At 52.2% G+C, this 22150-nt stretch overlaps 2 protein-coding genes across 3 annotated transcripts in view; one reads left to right on the top strand and one right to left on the bottom strand.

Moving 5' to 3' along the window:
* Positions 1 to 17822, top strand: part of Cul9 (cullin 9) — a 40727-nt gene extending 22905 nt beyond the window's left edge. For both annotated transcript variants that reach the window (XM_041655960.1, XM_041655961.1), the window contains 24 exons: positions 461 to 556; positions 741 to 916; positions 1161 to 1294; positions 1636 to 1812; positions 1985 to 2094; positions 2175 to 2357; positions 2493 to 2653; positions 2880 to 3108; positions 3189 to 3378; positions 8198 to 8343; positions 8428 to 8557; positions 8708 to 8907; positions 9592 to 9842; positions 10838 to 11183; positions 14416 to 14556; positions 14666 to 14830; positions 14969 to 15132; positions 15428 to 15521; positions 15918 to 15992; positions 16087 to 16197; positions 16328 to 16445; positions 16766 to 16899; positions 17356 to 17429; positions 17507 to 17822. In XM_041655960.1, coding sequence (XP_041511894.1) covers positions 461 to 556; positions 741 to 916; positions 1161 to 1294; positions 1636 to 1812; positions 1985 to 2094; positions 2175 to 2357; positions 2493 to 2653; positions 2880 to 3108; positions 3189 to 3378; positions 8198 to 8343; positions 8428 to 8557; positions 8708 to 8907; positions 9592 to 9842; positions 10838 to 11183; positions 14416 to 14556; positions 14666 to 14830; positions 14969 to 15132; positions 15428 to 15521; positions 15918 to 15992; positions 16087 to 16197; positions 16328 to 16445; positions 16766 to 16899; positions 17356 to 17429; positions 17507 to 17699 — 3798 coding nt within the window. In that variant the 3' untranslated portion in view covers positions 17700 to 17822. The remainder of the gene's footprint in view (positions 1 to 460; positions 557 to 740; positions 917 to 1160; positions 1295 to 1635; positions 1813 to 1984; positions 2095 to 2174; positions 2358 to 2492; positions 2654 to 2879; positions 3109 to 3188; positions 3379 to 8197; positions 8344 to 8427; positions 8558 to 8707; positions 8908 to 9591; positions 9843 to 10837; positions 11184 to 14415; positions 14557 to 14665; positions 14831 to 14968; positions 15133 to 15427; positions 15522 to 15917; positions 15993 to 16086; positions 16198 to 16327; positions 16446 to 16765; positions 16900 to 17355; positions 17430 to 17506) is intronic.
* Positions 17823 to 18668: 846 nt separating this feature from the next.
* Positions 18669 to 21906, bottom strand: Dnph1 (2'-deoxynucleoside 5'-phosphate N-hydrolase 1). Its single transcript, XM_041656430.1, has 4 exons — positions 21702 to 21906; positions 19266 to 19334; positions 18995 to 19105; positions 18669 to 18857 (listed from the first exon to the last, which is right to left on the bottom strand). The coding sequence occupies exons 1-4, from the start codon at positions 21865 to 21867 to the stop codon at positions 18691 to 18693; spliced, it is 513 nt and encodes a 170-aa protein (XP_041512364.1). The 5' UTR covers positions 21868 to 21906; the 3' UTR covers positions 18669 to 18690.
* Positions 21907 to 22150: the final 244 nt, after the last annotated feature.

The following is a 22150-nucleotide window of genomic DNA, read 5'->3' as shown; positions in this document are numbered from 1 at the left end:
CTTGTACCGCCCCTTACTATGTGCCCCCCCCGGCCCTCCATTTTTTATTTTTCATCCCTCATTTTTTGGGTGGGGAAGACCCAATCTCTGGGGAATGGCTCTCTTGGTCCCTTCTGGGAAGGCCTCACCACTTGAAGTGCAGCTGGGCTCAGTGCACAAGTGAGAACACAGGCTGTGCTGGTCTGGATTGCTGCCGGCGTTGCTTCCAGCGCTACTTGTTTCTGTTCTGCTTCCTTTCTATTCTGTGTCTAAGCATGTATCTGTGTGTGTGTGAGTGCAAGCGCTCCTAAATGCCGAAGAGAGCATCAGATCCCAAGAGCAAGGTTCAGGAAATTGTACTACACCAGCATAGGTGCTGGGGGGTCAGTCTCGGGTCCTCTGGTTTCGTAACTGCTGAGACCTGTGTCCAGCCCTGCCTCACTGCTTAGTGAGCTTTGCCTCCTCTCTCCTACCCTGTCAGGTAAATGTGATTCCCTCCGCCAGCCGGGTAACCCTCCTGGAGAACCTGAACCGCTTCTGGCCCATCATCCAGATCCGCATAAAGCGCTGCCAGCAGGTGGGCCCAGGAAGAAGTGCAGGCTCTCTTTAGTGGGTGGGTTCTCCAACAGCTTCAGCAGGACATTAGCTAGGGCTCCTCCGTGGCCAGCTTGGAGATGGCCTAGAAATCTTGGGGATTTAGGGTGTGGAACATGTCTTTGGAGTACGGAGTAGCTCAGGTGAGAAGTCTGTGTATACTGCAGGGTGGCATCGACACTCGGGTTCGGGGTGTGGAGGTGCTGGGCCCCAAGCCCACTTTCTGGCCATTGTTCCGGGAGCAACTATGTCGACGTACTTGTCTCTTCTACACAATTCGGGCACAAGCATGGAGCCAGGACATAGCAGAGGACCGCCGGCGCCTCCTTCAGCTCTGTCCCAGGTGGGTGCAGCACAGAAGGGAAGACGATTAGGGACTGACACTGTAGGAAGCAGGAGTCTGAGCAGTGAAGCTGCAGCTGTCCTTGAGGTGAAATTGACCACCAGCCAGGTGTGCTGGCAGATTGCAGGAGGACCCCAGTAGCTGGCTTGGGAGTAGATCAGCACTTGTGCAGAGGCCGCAGTGAAATTGCCTTTTGGCAGGTAGGGAGCCTGCCATTAATCCGCCATATACTTTCTGTTTCCAGACTTAACAGAGTTTTGCGCCATGAGCAGAATTTTGCTGATCGCTTCCTCCCTGATGACGAGGCCGCCCAAGCACTGGGCAAGACCTGCTGGGAGGCCCTGGTCAGCCCGCTGGTGCAGAACATCACCTCTCCCGGTAACCACCCCGCCCCGCCCCTGGTCCCCACACCAGCCCCTCACAAGTCTCAGGTCATCTGTGTTGATATTTGGTCCTCTTAATTCCTGCATTTGTCCTTCAAGGCCTGTAGCCTCAGTGTTCCTCTCTTCCCTCCCACTCAAGGGACTGCTTCCTGAGAGTGACTTGAATCTTCCCCCCCACACCATCCTCACCCTGCTACCCTGCTCCCAGGCTCCAACAGAAGCCGACTGTGGTGGGGAAGGACTAGAGCTCTGCTTCCTTTTTGTATAATTGAACCTGTGCCTCAACTCCTGTCCCCCTCTTCCCACAGAACCCATTCCTGACTTGACTTCTTTCAGATGCTGAGGGTATAAGTTCCCTGGGATGGCTGCTAGACCGGTACTTAGAGCAGAGGGAGAAAGTGCGGAGCTCCCAGAGTCAAGCAGCATCCTTTGCTTCACGAGTTCGGCGCCTGTGCCACTTGTTGGTGCATGTGGAACCCCCTCCTGGGCCTTCTGAGCCATCCACACAGTCCCGTGAGTCACTGCAGCCTGCTGAGCTGGGTCTGTACTGTGGGGCTACCTAGCTCCGTCCTCTGCAGCTTCTCTAGGTCTCTGAAACGTGGTGACCTTTCCAGGAGACAAACACCCAAGACCCCAGGCCCACACAGGCTGGAGTGAAGCTCACTCTTGCCCCCTGTCTCCACAGTCAGCAAGAACAGTAAGAGCCAGGATGGAAGCCCCGTGCCATCCACAGTCCTTCCCAGCAGCAGCCTTAGGAACATCACCCAGTGCTGGCAGAGTGTGGTGCAGGAACAGGTAGGCAGATTCAAGTCTGCAGGGCAGGATGGAGCACAAGTGGTCTCTCCTTTATGTTGCTTCTTACTCTGTCACTTTAGGTCAGCAGATTCCTGGCTGCAGCCTGGAGGGCCTCTGACTTTGTGCCTCGTTACTGTAATCTCTATGAGCGCTTGCAGAGAGCAGGCTGGGAGCTGTTTGGGCCTCGAGCAGCCTTTACTCTGGCTCTGCGCAGTGGCTTCTCTGGAGCCCTGTTGCAGCAATCCTTCCTCACCGCTGCCCATGTGAGTCACACCAAGGGCCAGGCATGGGCATGCTCTCTCCCCTCCTTCTCCTTTGCCCTTTTGCTTCCTTCATCCCACTTTCTCACACTGATTCCTTGTCCATGGCTTGTCTGATGTTCTTTCTGTTGTCCCCAGATGACTGAGCAGTTTGCTAGGCACATTGACCAACAAATCCAGGGTGGTTTGCTTGGTGGAGCCTCTGGAGTGGAAATGTTGGGGCAGCTTCAACGGTGCCTGGAACCCATCATGGTCCTTTCTGGCCTAGAGCTGGCCACAACTTTTGAGCATTTCTATCGGTGAGTCACATTCTGGAGAGGTTGGGAACATGAGACTTAGAGACCAGAGGAAGGGAAGATTTGAGTTAAGGAGAGATGAAGGAGGAGGAGTGGGGAAATTAAGGCAGAGATAAGGTGGGTCCTGTGGCTTAGGTAAGCTGTAATACAGAGATTTACTTCTTGAGGGGAAGTCTGGGCCTGGGCCAAGCTGGCCCACTGAGACCTGGCCCAACTGTGTGTGCTACAGGCATTACATGGCTGACCGTCTCCTGAGCTTGGGCTCGAGCTGGCTGGAGGGGGCTGTGCTGGAGCAGATTGGCCTCTGCTTCCCCAACCGCCTCCCCCAGCTGATGCTACAGAGCCTGCGCACCTCAGAGGAGCTGCAGCGCCAGTTCCACGTCTACCAGCTCCAGCAGCTTGACAGGCAACTCTTGGAGCAGGAGGACCAGGAAGAATGGAGGCTAGAGGAAGTGGAGGTGAGGGCAAGGGGAGGAACAGCTGAACGGGAGAGCAGGCCCACTAGGAGAGCTCATGGGCTCATCCCTCTGCTCCTCAGGAAGAAGACCAGGTACAGGAGACTAGAAAGGAGCTCTCTGTAGAAGACCCAGGTCCAGAAGTTTCTGTACTGGTTCTGTCACCACGCTGCTGGCCCGTCTCGCCACTCTGCTACCTGCACGGTCTCAGACAGCTCCTTCCCACAGAGTTTTGCGATGCCCTGGGTCGCTTCTCCAGCTTCTACAGCCACAGTGAGGAGCTAGGGACAGGGACCTGGAGATGGGGATGCATTCTGGGTAGCAGCAGAGGAAAGGAGTGGATAGATAGGAAGAGGAGGGTCCAGACAAATGGGAATAGCCTCATTAATGCTTGCTCTCTCCTTCAACTTCCTGGGAACTGGGCCTGTTTTTCAGTCTTCAGGTTGTGCTCACTTCGTTCTCAGTCTTAAGAACTTCTTTTCAAGTAAAAATATTTAAGACTATTTATCCCCATCTTTTAACCACATCCTATGCAATTTTTTTTTTTGGAACAGTTTTACTGGTATATAATTAGTATTCAGTAGAAGGCTTAAGGAGTTTATATACCTCGATACAGCCATGTACCCATCTGCCGGATCAAGATGCAGAACAGTCTGGCACCCAGTGTTATCAGTGATGGCGCACACCTTTAATCCCAGCGCTAGGGAGGCAGGGGCAGACGAATCTCTGAGTTTGAGGCCAGCCTGGTCTACAGACCAAGTTCCAGGCTAGTCAGGGCTACACAGAGACACTTGGTCTCAAAAAACAAAAACAAACAAACAGAATGTTTTTTTTCTGAACTTTTCTTTTTTTATTTATAGTTTATAATGTGATGTTTTTTTTTCTTTTTATTTTTTTTTATTGAGAAAAGGAGAAAAAAAAAACCAAGTTTCCACCTCCTCCCAGCCTCCCATTTCCCTCCCCCTCCTCCCACCCTTCTCCCCCTCCTCCCACCCTTCTCCCCCTCCCCCCACTCCTTTCCCCCTCCCTCTCCAGTCCAAACTTTTCAATATGATAACTGTTCCTGGCCCTTCTAAGCACTTGAATTTGTAAATACGACTGAGGACAATTCATTTTAAATCTAAAATTGAACTACATGTAGCTAGTGATTGTGTCGGTTCTTAGTTTGGTGATAAATTAAGCATTGTTATTACTGTTTTCCTTTGATGACACTCATGCGCTAGCGTGTTGTAGATACATGCGCTAGCGTGTTGTAGATACGTGCGCTAGCGTGTTGTAGATGGTGTTTCCCTTTACTTTGGCTTTCACACTGAGAGAAGTCTTTATGTTTGAGGCAGGTCTCATGGAGTCCAGGCTGGCCTCACGCTCACTAGATAGAAGACGAGGACCTTAATTGTTGATCCTTTTTACCTTCTCTGTACCGGAGTTCCTAGGGGTTTATGTGATGCTGGGCTCAAACCTAGGGCTTCACACTGCACACACTGGTGCGCCTGCCTCTGCCTCCCTGTTGCTGGCGTGCACCAGTATCATAAAAAACCACTTTCTTGCCTTTACAAAAGGGTTTATCAGGAGGCACTCCGGAATGATTTTAAATGTGCACCTGAGAGCAGAGCCAAGATAATGTGAGCAGCTGGGCGTCCATCCCACAAGTGGGCTACATCTCCAGTTTCTTCTTTCTCTTCTTTCTTTCCATTACCTCTCTCCCTTTCTATGTATGTATTCATGTGTGTATACATGTTTGTGGGGAGGTGTGAATTGGCATGGCTATACATGTTCGTGTGTGTGGTATATGTATGTACGTGTGTGTGGCATATGTTTTTTGTGTGCAGGTACCAGAGGTCAACACAGGGTGTGCTCTTTAGTCTTATTTTATTTTGGAGACAGGTCTTTTATTGAACCTGGAACTCACCAGTTTACCTAGACTGGCTGGCCAGTGGGCCCTGAGGACATCTCCTCTCAGCCTCCTGGGTGCTGGGATCGTAGAGTTCTGGAACTTCAGCTCCTGGCTGTTATGTGCTGCTGGGGCCCACACCAGCTCACTGTGCTTATCTGGCACACACTCTACCCACTGAGCAGTCTTCCAAGCCTGACTTTGTTTCTTGTTTCTACTTTTTTTTATTGTGGTAAAATATGTCTGGAATAGCATTTCCCCTTCTAACAGCTTTAAGAATACAGTTTCAGACACCCTTCCCTATTTTTTTTTTTTCCCAAAACAGGGTTTCTCTGTGTAGCTCTGGCTGTTCTGGAACTCACTCTGTAGACCAGGGGGGCCTTGAACTCAGAGATCTGCCTGCCTCTGCCTTCTGAGTACTGGGATTAAAGGCGTGTGCCACTGCCTGGTCCCTAATTATTTTTTAATTTAGAAATAATTTCAAGTTTACAGAAAAATTAAAGTGGTAATGCAAAGAACTCCCATGGAAGCTCTATCCACGTTACCTTTTGTGAACACTTGGCTTTTTATTTTTTTCTTTGGAAGAAAAGGCCTGACTGTGGCGGTGACCAGGCACTCACCGTATGAACCTGCAGGGAGGCTCCTCTGGTGGGTGTGTATCACTGTGCTGGCTTTTGTTAGCACTGACGTTTTTTCTTTTCAAACGGTTTCCCTCTGTAGCCTGGACTGGGCTTCAGCTCCCAGACCCCTCGCCTTCACCTCTCAAGTGCTGGGTGGGATTACAGGCATGTGCCAGCACACCTGACTCATTTGCCCTTTGAGTGCACATGTGTGTATATCTGTGTGAACACATACATGTTATTTTTTAGAACCACTGAAAGAAAGTTTCCTTTTTCCTGGTCCTTTTCTCCTAAATATATTACCTAGGCATGAAGGTGTTCTGACACATGGGGATTAAGTCAGTACCTTAATTTACCTTCTGAATTGCAGTTTTGCCAACTGATCCATAAAGTAAGTCATCTGTAACCTTGCTTTCCATCCAGGAGAGGATCCAGGCATATGTCACTGCTGGCTCAGGTCTCAGGTGTCTTCCTTTAATCTGGAATAGTCCTCAGTCATCTTTGTCTCTGAACACTGACGTGTTCTGAAGAACCCAGTCCTCTAAAACTTTAGCCAGGCTGTAGTGGCACATGGCTTTAATCTCAGCATTGGGAAGCAGAGGCAGATGGATCTCTGCGAGTTCAAGGCCAGCATGGTCTACATAGTGAATACTAGGACAACCAGGGATACACAGAGAAATCGTCTTGAAAAAAAAATTGTTTTTCAGTAGTTGCTCACTTTGTGTGGGTTAGGACTCAGGCTCTGTGATCATCACACTGGTAACTGTCAAAATGTTTATCTCCTGTCTTCCCGCCCCACCCCAGTTCTGGGTTTAAACTGGGGGCTTTTAGTGTTAAGCATATGCTCAAACACTAAAATTCCCATCCCCAGTGATGTTAAGTCTGAAAACCTGGCCAAGGACAGTTAATACTTGTTCCTTGCCTCTGTTAACAAGCTGTAGGCAGGGGAGCTATTCACAGCAGGCTAGTCATTCTCAGGGCACTTCCTTTTACTCTCCTTTAGACACAGGTTTGAGACACCCCAGGCAGTCCTCAAGCTTTATGCGCCTGAGGATGACCTTGAACTTGTTCCTTTCCACCTCACTCCTGTGCGTTGGGCTTACAGGCATCGGTTACTTACCTTGCTCAGTTTTGTGCTGTATGGGGATGAAACCATGGGCTTCGTGCATGGCAGGCCAGTACTCTACCAGCTGGGCTACATCCCTAGCTCTCTTTCATTTAAAATACTCTTCCTAAAGGGGCTGGAGACATGGCTCAGCAGTTAAGAGCACTGGCTGCTCTTACAGAGGACCTGGGTTCAATTACCAGTATCCCCACAGCTGCTCAAAACCATCTGTAACTCCAGTTTCCCAGGATCTGATGCTCTTTGCAGCCTCTTGAGGGGACCACACACAAACAGTGCACAGACATACATGCAGACAAAATACTCATACACTTAAAGAAGATAAATTTTAAAGTATTTTCACAATGATAAACTTCAAACATATACAAACAACATAAATTCCAGAATACCAAGATATGGCCAGCGTCATGTTCTCCTCCTCTTTCTAAAGACAAAGGTGCCATCACTCTCAAACTCCTTTGACGTCACAGACCATCCCAGTGTCATCAGCTGTGCATGTTCCTGTTCCCCTGGCTGTCCAGAGTCTCTGTCTTATTCTTGCTGTAAAATTAGTATTTGTTTAGTGGGGATCCACACGAGCCCAAGCCACTAAGATGTGGTCAGTTTCACATCTCCAGTCTAGGTCCTGCTGTCCCCCTCTCCCTTCATGGCTGTTTGTGAGGAAGTGGGGTTGCAGGTTTGTCCTGTGGGATGTCAAGGGAGCTGTGGATTTCCACACCAGAAGGCTCTTTAGTACAATCAGTTTTTGTTGCTTTGGATTTTGATTTCTGGGGATAGGGACTCAGGTAGTTCAGGCTGCGCTCAAACTCTCTATGTCACCAAGGATGACTTTCAACTTCTGATCCATCTGTCTACTTCCTAAGTGTGGGGTTGCAGGCATACCTCATGTATGTGGTGTTGAGTGGGATCCAGGGCTCTGTGTATACTAGGGTCGGCATTCCACCAACCGAGTGCCATCCCCAGTTCCTTATGTCAGCCACTGCGTTGGCACTTATGAAAGAGTGAAACTCTAGTTTGTCATTGTTCCTTCGTGTGTGAGCAGGATGCTGTCTTTCTAGAGAAGCTAACTTTTAGCTAACTGCTTGGCTCTTCTTTGCCAGAAAAGCCTGGGCCTGCCCTCTTCCCTCTAGATCTGTTTTTGTTTTGGGTTTCTTTTGTAGCTCTGGCTAGCCTGGATTACTCTGTGTAGAGCAGCCTGGCTTTGAACCCAGGGATCCTCATGCCTCTGCCTCCTGAGTGCTGGGATTAAAGTCACTTACCACCATACCTAACCGCTATTTTTGTTTGTTTGTTTTTTTAATGATTCTCTGGAATACTCCAAAGCTGATCAGTGAGGTCTTTGAATATATAGCAGTGTCATCACAAACCCACAAACACACAATGCTATGCTTGTTTTTACACCTCAGCCCTAGCCCCTTTATCCCCCACTCTGACTCTGTCTCCTCGACACCTCCCTAGGTCAGAACTACGCAGTCTTGGACATGGGACCACATCGGCGACTTCAGTGGACATGGCTGGGCCGGGCTGAGCTGCAGTTTGGGGACCAAATCCTGCATGTGTCCACTGTGCAGATGTGGCTGCTGTTGAGTTTCAACAAGACTGAGGTTCCTCAGCCCCTCCTCTCTCTGTCCCCTCCCTCCCCTATTTCCTTTCCTCTTCACCCCATGGGCACTGTTTCTCCTCACCAGGAGGTGTCAGTAGAGACCTTGTTGGAGATGTCTGACCTCTCTCCAGAGCTTCTGCAGCAGGCACTTCTGCCCCTTATCGCTGACAATGGTCCTTTGACCCTGGAGGAGGCTCAGCGCTTTCCACAGGCGGGTAGGTCAGCAGGGCCTGGGCTGAGCCTCTGAGGCATGATAGAAGGAGGTCCAGAGGGTGGGGGAGTACCTGGGGAATGAGAGTGTGGTGGGACCCTCATTCATGTGTCCCTCCCTGTCCTTGGGTACCTGATCGGGGACCGGATTCCAGGGATGCTGCGGCTTCGTGAGCCTAGGTCCCAGCCCCATGAAGAGGTCCTGTGGCTGATACCTCCCCAGACGTATTTCAGTGTAGAAAAGGATGAGGGCCGGACCCTGGAACAGAAGAGGAACCTCTTGAGCTGTCTTCTTGTCCGCATACTCAAAGCCTATGGGGAAAAAGGCCTCCACGTTGATCAGCTGGTTTGTCTGGTAGGCAGAAAGGACCACATCCTGAGGGCAGAGTCATGGCTGGGGTTGGAGATGGGACCAGAGGTCAGTACAAGAGAACTTAACCTCTTTCAGTATGAAACATCCTTGGAGTGACATTCCCACCTGGTTCTTATTGTTATGTGTGTGTGACATTTGTATGTGTATCCTCGTGTGTGCATGCATGCTCACGTGCAAGTTCAGATCAGAGGACACCCTGAGTGTCTGTCCTCACCTTCCAGCCTTGTTTGGCACCAGCTTTCTTGTTTGTTGCTGCATGTGTGAGCGCCTGGCTCCTCTGTCTCTGTCTCTCTTCTCTCCTTCGGAGCACCTGGGTTCACACATGCTGCTCTCCCAGACTTTGTATAGGTTCTAGGGATTCGAACTCAGGGCACACCTTTGAGGAGCAAGCCCTTTATTCCACTGCCTCTGCAGCCCTCTATTCTGACATGAGTGCTTACCATGTGTGTGATTGAGTAACTTGGTCCTCAACAATAGTATAAATAAAATTAATATGAATATTAACTTAATACAACTACTAACTTTTGATGTTGGATAGATGAGAAAAGTGAGCATAAGAAGGCTTTACCTGGTCTCATGACCAGTAAGAACTGGTGGTGCCAGGTATTGAACCCGTGCAGGCTGGCTCCTTGGGTAAGGGTGATCTGCTTGTTTCTTCCCATTCAGGTTCTGGAGGCCTGGAGGAAGGGTCCAAATCCACCTGGGAGCCTGGGCCACACTGTTGCCGGAAGTGTGGCCTGTTCCAGCACTGATGTTCTCTCTTGCATCCTGCATCTCCTGGGCCAGGGCTATGTGGAACGGCGTGATGACCGGCCCCAGGTCCTGATATATGCTACCCCAGAGCCCATGGGGCCCTGCCGGGGTCAGGCAGATGTTCCCTTTTGTGGCAACCAGAGCACTGAGACCTCCAGACCTAGGTAGCCACCCCTCCCTCTATCCACTTTCTATGGGTGAAGAGGATTATGGGGCCAAAGCCCTGCAAAAGTCACTTGTATAAAAACATTTTCTTGATAATCCCAGCACTTGATAGCCAGAAGCAGGCAGATCTCTGTGAGTTTGAGGCCAGCCAGGGCTACAGAGTGACACCTGTCTCAAAAAAACACCAAACTAATCAAACAAAACATCACTTCCAGTCTGTCCTGCCCGTTTTCCTATCTATTCCTCCTACTTGCTCATTTTTACCGTCCCCTCCTCCATCCGCCCCCCTCACGCCCAGTGCCTTGCCGATCAAGGGTCTTGACATCTGTCCCATCCTCCTGGAGCCAGCCCTTGGGCAGGAGACCCAGATGTGTTGATGTCACTTCTTCTGAGCAGATTTGGTCTGTGCGGTAAATATGTACAGAGCACCAGCTGTGTGCTTGCCTGGGGGGTTTGCCAAGCTCCAGGCAGTTGTTCTGCTGGGGAGTTTGCTGGAGGCTGTTTTAGGTTGCCAGCGCCCCTGAAACTTCCAACCTCAAGTGCATCCCCCTAGTGTGTTACAGCATTGTTGTTGGTCCGTGGTGCCTGCCTGAGGGGTGGAATGAGTTCTCTGACTTGTCACACCTTATGAGTGTTACGTGTGGCCGAGTGTGGATGTGACTCAGCCGCTCCTTCTGTGATGCCCAGACTGTTGGTGCACAGGTTACGCTTGGCATAGGAAGGCCTTAGATGTGCTGCTTGCATTCTGGGCAATGGACTGTCCCCTTCATGAGAAGTCATTTATCACCCTCAGCTCTACCCACGGGCCTACAATGCCACCAGTCATTGTGCAGCCAGCCAACCCCACAGCTACCCAGTGCTTCTAGGAAGGTTCAGGTGATACGTAGGCTGCTGAGACAAGTGTAAGCACTGTGTCCTCTGTGGGGAGCTGGGGGCAGCGGGAGCTTGTAGATAGGTAAACAGTGGAGACACTAACCACTGTTCTCTCCCTCAGCCCTGAAGCTGTGTTGGCCCTGGCATCTCTACAGCTGCCTGCAGGCCGTACCATGAGTCCCCAGGAGGTAGAAGGATTGATGGCGCAGACGGTGCGGCAGGTGCAGGAGACGCTGAACTTGGAGCCAGATGTAGCCCAACACCTTCTGGCACATGCCCACTGGGGCACTGAGCAGCTGCTGCAGAGCTACAGTGATGACCCAGAGCCCCTGCTTCTTGCAGCTGGGCTGCGAGTGCCCCAGGCACAGGTCGTCCTCATGCGCCCAGACCACTGCCCTGTCTGTATCAGCCCCTTAGGTCCCAGTGACGACTCTCCCTCCCTCTGCTGCCAGCACTGCTGCTGCAAGGTGAGCACATGGCCTCTCCTTCCCTGCCTCTCCACAGGTGAGCATGGGGCCTCTCCTTCCCTTCCTCTCCACAAGGTGAGCACAGGGTCTCTCCTTCCCTGCCTCTCCACAAGGTGAGCATAGGGCCTGCCTCTCCTTCCCTGCCTCTCCACAAGGTGAGCACACAGCCTCTCCTTCCCTGCCTCTCCACAAGGTGAGCACACAGCCTCTCCTTCCCTTCCTCTCCACAAGGTGAGCACACAGCCTCTCCTTCCCTTCCTCTCCACAAGGTGAGCACACGGCCTCTCCTTCCCTGCCTCTCCAAACTTAGGATCTCCAAACTTTGATGATAAACTGAGGAAAGCAGATACGCTTGGGTGATGTCATACAAAGTGGCTTTCCCTTTACATCGAGGAGATCAAGGGAGGCCTAGGAGGTGACATCGTAGGAGAGAGGGCTACAGCCAGAGAACAGCAGGCTGTGTGTGGCAGCTAATGCTGTCTGTTTAGGTGGTGATTTGGGGAAACCATGATGGGTTTAAGCAAGGTGATGATATCTTATTTACACTTTTTTTTTGAAGACAAGGTTTCTCTGTGTAGCTTTGGAGCCTGTCCTGGAACTCACTCTGCAGACCAGGCTGGCCTCGAACTCACAGAAATGCGTCTGCCTCTGCTTCCCCAGTTTGGGACTAAAGGCGTGCGCTACCATTGCCCTGCTTTATTTACACTTTTTTAAAAGAGTATTTATTTATTATGTATACAATATTCTGTCTGTGTGTATGCCTGCAGGCCAGAAGAGGGCACCATACCCCATTACAGATGGTTGTGAGCCACCATGTGGTTGCTGGGAATTGAACTCAAGACCTTTGGAAGAGCAGGCAATGCTCTTACCCTCTGAGCCATCTCTCCACCCCTTTATTTACACTTTTGAAAACTTACTTGGGAGCTGGGGAGATAGCTCAGCAGATAAACGTGCTTACCATGCAACTTGAGTACCAGAGTTCAGATCCCCAGAACCCACGCAGAAGCCAGTTTAGTAAAGCAAGGGTAGGCATGGCAGGTTGCCTGTTACCACAGCACTCCAGAGGCAGAGACAAGATCCCTCGTCCCTGACGAGCTGAACTAGTCAGGATTGCTGAGCTCCAGGCTCAGTGAGAGATCCTGCCTCAGTGAAGAAAGTGAAAAGATCAAAGATGTCAGCTTTGGGCTTATCCCCCACATGAACAGACACCATACAGATGTTCCTGCACCCATACAGATGTTCCTGCACCCGTGCAGACACATGAGCACCTGTACAGACACAAGAACACCCACACAGACACATCTGTATCCATATAGACACACAAACACGCATACAGACGCACAAGCACCCATACAGACGCACAAGCACCCATACAGACACACACCTGTAGAGATACACTTCCGTATAGACACACAAGCACCCATACAGACAGGTAAGTACCCAGACAGATGTACCTACACCCATACAGACACACTAGCACCTGTATAGACACAGGCACACCTGTACAGACACACGCCTGTACAGACACACACACCCATACAGACGTACGACGCATGCACACCCATATAGACACACATGCACCCACCCACCAAAAACAAAGCAAACCCTGTAGCTGCTATGTGGAGAGTGTTGTGTAAAGATAAACATGCTTTTTGGACTTGTGTCGTGTTGACAAGGCAAGTAGATGGCTTTGATGTGTTTGCAAGTAGAGCCCACAATACTCAGTGTGGTAGATGTACAGGCTTCAGGTAGGGGGATCAAGACAGGCCTCTGTTTTTGAGCTAAGCATCTGGCTGTATAAAACGTGCCAATTTTACTATGTTTGAGAGGATTTGGGGGCAGCGTGTGGATGAAGGGTGGAGTGTTGAGTGGAAACTCTGTCACAGCTGTGTAAAGTCTGAGTTGCTCACTGGGCAGTGTGTGGGAAAGGCAGCTAGCCAGTGGGATTTGGGATTCAGTGGCAACACTACAGAAAAAGAGTGGACTCCCCAGCAGAGATGCAGAGATAGGAAGTCTGCAAAATGTACCTGAGAAAAACAAGCTGAGGTGGTAGTGGTGCTCATCTTTAATCTCAGCACTCAGGAGGCAGAGACAGGTGGATCTCCATGAGTTCGAGGCCAGCCTGGTCTACAGAGTTAGTTCTAAGATAGCCAAGACTACACAGAGAAACCCTGTCTCAAAAAAACAAAGATTTAAAAAGTTTCCAACCAGAGACACAGACAGGCAGATCTCTTAGGGGAGGCCATTTATCAGAAGGCTCCTGCAGTGTGTTGAGGACACACAAGAACCTGCTTTAGGGTGGGTGGCAGAACAACAGAAGAATTTGGGAGACAGAAATGCTTTTGCTGGTAACTAGGGTGAGTTGAGGAGGCTGTGCAGGGACCCCACAATCAAGTCTGTTTGAAGGGTAAGCCCTTGAGCCACAGCCTCAAGCTCGGGGAGCTGGAGCCAGGGAACCAGCCCTAGGTGTGCCCTGGGGCCAGAATAGGGGCCCAGAGGGGGGGGGGAAGCCCTGTACTCATCTTTAAGAAAAATCAGTGTCTTTAATTCATGTTTATGAGTGCATTGTATACATGCCTGATGCCTGCAGATCTCCTGGAACTGGAGTTACAGACAATTATAAGCACTGTATGTGTGCTGGGAATTGAACCTGGATTCTCTTAACCACTGAGCCACTCTGAAGCTCCGTTTTCCCCTTCTTGGTTGTGCTAAGCATATACTGCTGTGACAAATGCCTGTGAGAACCAGCTTAAGGGAGGAAGACGGGGTTTTAGTCTGCAGCTGGCCGCCTCCATTGTTTTCAGCCTGTAACAAGGCAGAAACATCATGGTGGAAGGCGGGAGGATAGCTGCTCACCTCGCGCTGGTCAGGAAGCCCACCAGGCACAAAAGGAACAAGGGACAAGTCACCCTTGAGAGACATAGCCCCAGTGATCTGTGGCCAGCCACCAGTGGAATAAACTGTTGGTCAAGACAGAACCCTCATGAGGCAGCCCCCTCACCAAAGCCTCACCGCTGAGCACGGCTCCCATCAGGGACCAATCCCTGAGCTCCATATGTCCTCAAAAACAGCTGTGATTTGGTCTCATCCCCCAAACCATGGTATCAGGAAGGCAGGGTCCTGCAATGTGGGTGTAGGAGCCTGCTGTCTCTGGCCTTCTATGAAGCCATGACGTGTGTGAGGCAGGTGGCCAGGGCACCTGTCTGCATCAGCCCCTCCTCTGTCCTGGTAGTCTTGCTGGAACGAGTACCTGACGACCCGGATCGAACAGAACTTTGTGCAGAATTGTACCTGCCCCATTGCTGACTGTCCTGCTCAGCCCACGGGAGCCTTCATCCGTGACATGGTCTCCTCCCCAGAAGTCATCTCCAAGGTACCCCATCCTGCCTGAGGCCCCAGAGGACAGGCTGGCCTCCAGATGCTAGGAGCACCTGGAGCCTCCTGCTCTCCCACCATTCATAGCAAGTTGCCTTTGCCCACAGTACGAGAAGGCCCTCCTGCGAGGCTATGTGGAGAGCTGCTCCAACCTGACATGGTGCACCAACCCGCAGGGCTGCGATCGCATCCTGTGCCGCCAGGGCCTGGGCAGTGGGACCACCTGCTCTAAGTGTGGCTGGGCCTCTTGCTTCAGCTGTAACTTCCCCGAGGTAGGCACCCGCTCCTTCCCTGCCTAGCACCTCCACACACACACACACACACACACACACACACACACACACGAGGGGGCTTCCTTGTCTCCTGCTACCTGACTGAGTTGGCTGTGTCTTCATACTCCTCCCACCTAGGCACACTATCCTGCCAGCTGTGGCCACATGTCCCAGTGGGTGGATGACGGTGGCTACTACGATGGCATGAGTGTGGAAGCCCAGAGCAAACACCTGGCCAAGCTCATCTCCAAACGCTGTCCCAGCTGTCAGGCGCCCATTGAGAAGAATGAGGGGTGTCTGCAGTAAGAAGGGGTACAGGGGGCTCTGGGAGCATGATGTCGGGGAGGCTGGTAGTGAGGAAGAAATTCAAGCTTACTGTGAAGTGCAGCAAATCCATTGCTCTCACTCACCGTCCCCCAGGGTCACCTCTTGGATTCTTCCACCCAGGTTTTAAGTTCACTGTGTTGGGAAGCCCAAATCAAGGTGTCCTTATCAGTGCTTGAGAAGATGGCCCCTTGTCAGTGTGCACAGCCCCAGGGCACCCTGGGCACCTGTATCCAGAGGTAGGCCCCACTGACCAGCTCGAATCCTCCACAGCATGACTTGTGCCAGATGTAACCATGGTTTCTGCTGGCGCTGCCTCAAGTCCTGGAAGCCAAGCCACAAGGACTACTACAACTGCTCTGCCATGGTAAGGGGCTAGGCATGTCGGAGTCTGAGGCCCAGCCAGCCAGGACCAGCTGCCCTTGGCCCTGGGACAGAGTTGTATGCCCCAAACAGTGGTAGAGCAGTCAGGACAAAGGTTCAGTGGGGACAGGCAGGAGCCTCTGAGCCTGAGATTCTGGAAACTCTGTACTGGAAGGACTGTCCCACCCAGGTGACCAAAGAAAGCCCAGGAAGAATAGGGCAGGGTGTTCTCGGCAGGTACCAGAGCAGAGCAAGGAGTGTTGAGTGGGCCTGCCCTCACTGTGGCCAGGGACAACCCTTGGCATTCCCACGTAAAGGAAGGCTGGTAAAGACTGTCAGTCGTCTGGGTGAAGTGTGGAGAAAGCACAGCACCCAGCAACCCTTCCTTGTGTCCTTACAGGTGAGCAAAGCCGCTCGCCAGGAGAAGCGGTTTCAGGACTACAATGAGAGGTGCACTTTCCATCACCAGGCCCGGGTGAGCAGTGGGCAGTGGTGGGCAGTAAAGTCAGGGAGCTGGTGACTGCATGGCCTGCAGCCTCACAGGCTGGGACTGCACTGTCCTCCTATAGGAGTTTGCTGTGAACCTGCGGAACCAGGCCTCTGCCATCCACGAGGTGCCCCCACCCAGATCCTTCACCTTCCTTCACGATGCCTGCCGGGCCCTCGAGCAGGCTCGAAAGGTTGTAGCAGTGGGAGAGGTGTGCCAAGGGGGCTGAGTGGGCTTGGCCGGAGGAGCCAGAAGAGAGGAAGTGGAGGTGGAGTTGCCGGGGCCTCAGGCTAGATGCACTGACCTGACGGGGTCTCCTCTAGGTGCTGGCCTACGCCTGTGTCTACAGCTTCTACAGCCAGGACACAGAATACATGGATGTGGTGGAGCAGCAGACCGAGAACTTGGAGCTGCACACAAATGCCCTGCAGATCCTCCTCGGTGAGCTGGCGCACCAATGCCCTGCCATCCTCTCCCTTGTGCTAAGCATCCCATGCCCATCCAGACAGTTATCCAGGGCCTTTACCCCCAGCACTTTTCCTTTCCTCCCCTCATTCTGTGTGGCCTCCCTCTCTCGGGTCTAAAGCCCATGGCATAGGGTTCTGCGTGCTTTCGGCAGTCTGTTCTGCACCCTGCCCTTGGCAGGTGAGCTCCATGAGTTTTGACAGCCATGCCCGGTACTTGGGAGATGCTCCATAGACATTTGTGGGAGGAAGGACTGGATGGGAGAAGAGAGCGGGCCCTGTGCTTGCCTTCTGCAGAGGAGACCCTGCTGCGCTGCCAGGACCTGGCCTCCTCCCTGCGCCTCCTTCGAGCTGATTGCCTCAGCACAGGCACGGAGCTGCTCCGGAGGATCCAGGAGAGGCTGCTGGCAATCCTGCAGCACTCCACCCAGGTAGGGCCTTGCTCAGTCCTGCCTGGGGGGCAGTCTGGAGGGGGAAAGGGGTATTGGGAGGCCTGGGCCAGTCTGCAGTGTCACTTAAACTCCTGGGGTTTCTTACAAAGGAGTTGGTTTCCCCAGATCAGGGTTTAGGGCCAGGTGCTCATCAGAATCAGTCTGCACTTTCTCAGACCAGACCCCTGCACGTGGGGTCAGCAGTTGCTGGAGTAAGGGATCTCCAAGAGTCTTGCCAGCTCTGGTACACAGGTGTGGGTCATTTGCTGCCTGCTTAGTACTGGGCAGAGATTGCTGGGTGCCCCCACTGTCCTCTCTCCTGGAGCCTCGGGGAGGTAGATGGCAGGAGTGGTCATGGGAGGCTGACTCTCAGGAAACATGAGTGGAAGCAATGCCAGGCCAGAGGCCTGGTGCCCTCTGCTCTTCTGTTCCTCAGGCCCCCTGTCTCCTTGTCAGGACTTCCGGGTTGGACTGCAGAGTCCATCCGCAGAGGCCCAGGAGGTGAAAGGATCCAACGTGCCTAGCAGTCAGTGAGTAGCCGGGCAGAACCCGGGAGAGGGCAGCAAGAGGGCAAGCTTCTCAGGCTGAGTGTGGTGGCTCTCTCTAGGCCCCAGGGCTCCTCAGGGCTTGAAGCGGAAGATGAGGAGGAGGAGGAGGAGGAGGATGTGCCTGAGTGGCAGCACGAGTTTGATGAGGAACTAGACAATGACAGCTTCTCCTACGATGAAGAATCTGAGAACCTGGACCGAGAGACGTTCTTCTTCGGTGATGAGGATGACGACGATGAGTCTTATGACTGAGGGGGACAGGAAACACCTGGAGCGCCTCAGGCAGGGCCACGGGTGGGGAGTTCACCCCTCTACTGTCATGTGAGAGGGATTCCCAGTGTCTGCAGCACCTTCTGTTTACCGAATAAACTTCTTTTTCACATACGTTGCTGGGAGCAGGCCAAGCACTCCCCTGGTGTTCTCAGATACCCACTCTCTGTAAAATAACCTTTTAATAGTGTGTGCGCGTGTGCGTGTGCACACGCTGTGGAGGTGTGTATGGAGACTGGAGAACACCTTTAGGGGGTCAGTTCTCTTTTCCATGTAGGTGCTTGAGCTAGAACTCATGTCTTCAGGCTTGGTGGGAAGCACCTGCACCAGCTGGGCCATCTCACCAGCCCGCCTTCATCTTTACTGCTTTCTTTAGACTTCCAGACTTTTCTATCCTCAGGAAAACCCCAAGCACTCATTTGGCCTAAACTCACAGGTAAGATGAGAATGATGGCCCACCCACCTGTCCTCCTCCCATAGTTTTAAATGTTCCCCGGGGACCCAAAAGGCATGACAGGGTACCCTCCTCTTGGGGACCACTTTAAAGGGTCTTTCTGCGTCCTGAAGAGAAGTGGGACTGCCCCACCCCCTCCACTCTAGACTGGTTTTTGGTTTTTGGAACTCGCTACATAGACCACATTGACCTCTAATTCAAAAATCCACCTGCCTGTGTGTCCAGCGGGATGGGACTGAAGGTGTGTGCCACCACTTCTGGCTAAACAAACCTCTTTTACTACTGAGACTGTGGCCAGATGATTCCGGAGAAGGGGGGAGGGGGTTAACCAGGTGGGCCAGGGCCAAAGAGAAGGTTCAGCAGGTAAGAGCACTTGTTGCTTTTGCAGAGGTCATAGTTCACTCACATGGTGGCTCATAACCATTTCTAATACCAGAGAATCTGATGCCCTCTTTGGCCTCTGTGGGTACCAGGTATGCACACAGCCAAAACACACACACAGAAAATCTTAAATTTATTTTAATAAAGTTGAGTTAGGTCAGGTGCTTGGGTTACTGGAGGGAGCCTTCCCCCAGGAGGATAAGCCTCAAAGTATCGATCGAGCATGGCATCCACCTCTCCTTCTGTGTAGTCCCACACCTGGATCCTCGAGCCATCTGCTGCACCCCGAATCATGGCAGAGAGCACTGGGGAGAGGGGAAGGAGAACTGACCCCACACTCCCCACCGTGCCTCCTGCCCCAGCCCACTGGGAAAGGAAGAAATGGGTATGGGGTTCCCAGAAAGCCAGGAATAGGTAAGCCACCCCGGGCTGGGCTACTCACCTCGGCCAGACTGTGGTCGGAACAGGCACAGAATTTGCTTACCAAGAGCTACTGCCCAGCCTAGTTCATAGCCAACACCCAAGGACGGCTGTGTCACTTCGGCCACAACCACTGGAGAGAAAGCCAGAAAGATTTAATACCTGGCACTTGTAAGCACAATGGGATGAGTGTATCTGTAGTGGGGAAGGGGTTCCTTCTAGGTACTAAGCGAGGGATATCCCAGGAATTGGCATCACAGAGGAGCCTGCACAGAGGAGGGAGGACTACTTACCATCTGCCTGCTGTAGCCAGGCCAGGTCTTGCTCGTGAATGAGGTGGTCGCCCCCAGCAGCCTCTTCTCCTGTGGTTAAGGGAAAGCTGGTCAAGGATGTTCCCACCCTCTGTACCCGGAACCTTGCTGCTATTAATATCTCCTCCTCTCGGGGAAGGCAGAGGGGACAGGTGCATGCTCCGGTGCCTCCCCAGGCCAGCCCAGGAAAGGGGTGAAGAAGGAACCCAAGCCTATGCAAGGTGGCACTAGGAATCCAAGAAACTGCGCTTGCTCAGAGGGTCAGGATCACAGCTTCCAGCTTGAATAAATGCTCCTGCTCAGGACGATAAGACCATGCTGATGGCAGAGCAGAAACACCTTGTCAAAAAAGTTCACTTGTGATCTGAGGATAGCGACACACATCAATAATCCCAGCCTCAGGAGGCAGAAGCTGGGAGGCCTTCGTGAGTTCCACAACAGCCAGGGACATGCAGACAGACCCTGTCTCAAAAACAAAACAAGCCGGGTGGTAGTGACACCTTCAATCCCTGGAGGCAGAGGCAGGCAGGTGGATCTCTGATTCTGAGGTCAGCCTGGTCAGCTGGAACAGAGCCAGTTCAGGGTTTCCAGGACAGCCAGGGTTATTCAGAGAAAGTGTCTCAAAAAAGAAACAAAAAGAGAAGTAACAAGCTGGGTGTGGTGGCATTTGAGGGGCAGAGGCAGGAGAAAGGGGAGGTCAACACCATCCTCTACTGCATGGCCAGTCAGAGGTCACTGGGTTTACATGAGAAACCCAGTTCTCAAAATAAGCAAGAAAAGTAACAAGTGAGAAACAGCAACAAAAAGCAGATTGGAAGGCTTTCCCCAGGCTATCACTAATCGCACTTGTTTTTCTTTGAGACACTGTCTAATTATTGTAGCCCAGGCTGGCCTGGAGCTCTACCTGCCTCAACCTCCAGAGTGCTGGGATTGGAACTGAAGGTTGAAACCTAGCAACCAAATGCACCATGAGCTTGCCAATCACAGCATATACAGGTCCTTTTCAATTCCCTAGCATCTCTGCCTTGTGATTCTGTTGTTGTTGTTGTTATTATTATTATTATTTTGGTTTTTCAAGACAGGACTTCTCTGTAGCTTTGGGGCCTATCCTGGAACTAGCTCTTGTAGCCCAGGCTGGCCCTGAACTCACAGAGAGCTGCCTGCCTCTGCCTCCCAAGTGCTGGAATTAAAGGTGTGCTACCGCTGCCCGGCCTTTTTTTTTTTTTTTAAAAAAAGGTTCTCCCACAATTGCTTTAGACCCCACAGACTATGAATCTGTTTTTGAGTGGGACAAAGAAAAGCCATTTCAAAGTTTTCTGAGCAGAAATGTGAGTTCTAGGTACAACTTTGAAAAGTGGGAGAGTGAGTGGCCGGGGTTCAGGCCAACCCATCAAAGCCTCGCAGGCCATATGCAAGGGTGTATAGCCGTATACCTACGGGTGTAAGCATCGCAGCTCAGATGGAAAGGAATCCTGGCAGTCCGGAGCCAAGGAACACCACAAGGTCACAGCCTAACAGCTTACAGCCCTGCTCCATGGAGAAGTTTCCCAATGTAACAGCTCCGCTCTCGCAGGAGAGGGTTTCCCCAGAGAAGTATCTGCAGTTCTGCTCAGGTCCTCCCTAGTGTATCAACTCCGTTCCACTAGGGGAAGGTTTCCCCAGCGAAGTGTTACAGCCCTGCTCTGGCGAGAAGTTACTTCTCTCCTCTGCTCCATTCCCGCGAATAAAGGTCTCACCCAAACCTCATTCATTTATTGGGAGGGAAGAATCCGGAGAATGGCTGCCTCTGCCAGGGAAAAAGGCAGAGAGAAACTGAACAGGCTTATATAAGGCTTCTTAGGAGCGGAGCTTTCGCAGGGAGAAAGATTTTTAGGGTGGGAATTGGTCAGATTTCAGTCCCTTGAGCCGAGATTGGCTAGATCTCATCCTCAGGGATTGGTTGGTTTTCTGCTCAGTTGGTCAGAGGCAGATTTGGCTCTGGTTTCAGAGCCAAAGTGTGTTTCTTTCACTGACCCTTCTTTAGCCTTTTGGCTCTAATTTCAGTGCCAGGGCGTATTTCTTTTACTAAACTCTGATTCTTCAGCCAAGGTGTGTTTCTTTGGCACTGATTTCAGGGTTAGGGTGTATTTCTTTGGCTCTTTGGCTCTGCCTGGTCCTTTTTCCCTACACTGGGTCTGGACTCTCATTGGGTTTCAGGGTGCTGGGACTGGCATGGCCAGCTCCCGCCAGAGTGCTGGATGGGGTGTGTACTTGCAGGAGTGTAAGCCAGGGCCTTCCTCAGCCAGAGGTCCTAGCCTGCTGGTATCCTAGGCTGCAGGTCCTTTAACTTTCAAGTCCTGAGCCAGCCAGTCCCCTTAACCTAAAGACCCTGTAGCCTGCAGGTCCCCAGTCTGCGGGTCTCCAGCTCGGCCGCCTCACCTCGCGGGTCCGGCTCTACAGCAGCCACGTGCTCAGTGAGCACCTTTCCATAGCGCCGCAGCCGCGATACGATCCGCGCATACAGTGCCTGGTCCTCGCGCCCACCGCGGATGCTCCCGCAGAAGTACACGGAGCAGCGGCCCTGCTCCGCCACCTCCGCCGCCATCGCCGCCAGCGCCCGCACCCACCGGCGCCAGGGGGCGCAGTCCAGACCACGTGATCTGGGAATGCGACTCGCGGCGGAAACGGGGGAGCGCCTTTTGCACTCTCGCTCTTCCCGGGTTGGCTCTCCCTGAGACAGCCCGCCCCCAGGCTCCTCCCCCGAGACCTGCCCCTCCCCGGCTCCCAGCTGCCGGTTCAGGGCTCAGCTGGATGCCCTCAAGCTCTGTAGTGGGGTCCTTGGGAAACCGATAGCTTCTCACTAATCTTTTCACAATTTAAAAAATTGT

The sequence above is a fragment of the Microtus oregoni genome, unplaced genomic scaffold (assembly GCF_018167655.1).
Source record: "Microtus oregoni isolate MIOR12 unplaced genomic scaffold, Mior012 000007F_ref0000211, whole genome shotgun sequence".
Lineage (NCBI taxonomy): Eukaryota > Metazoa > Chordata > Mammalia > Rodentia > Cricetidae > Microtus > Microtus oregoni.
Note: the sequence above shows the minus strand (reverse complement) of the source record. Positions and strands in the feature narration are given on the sequence as shown.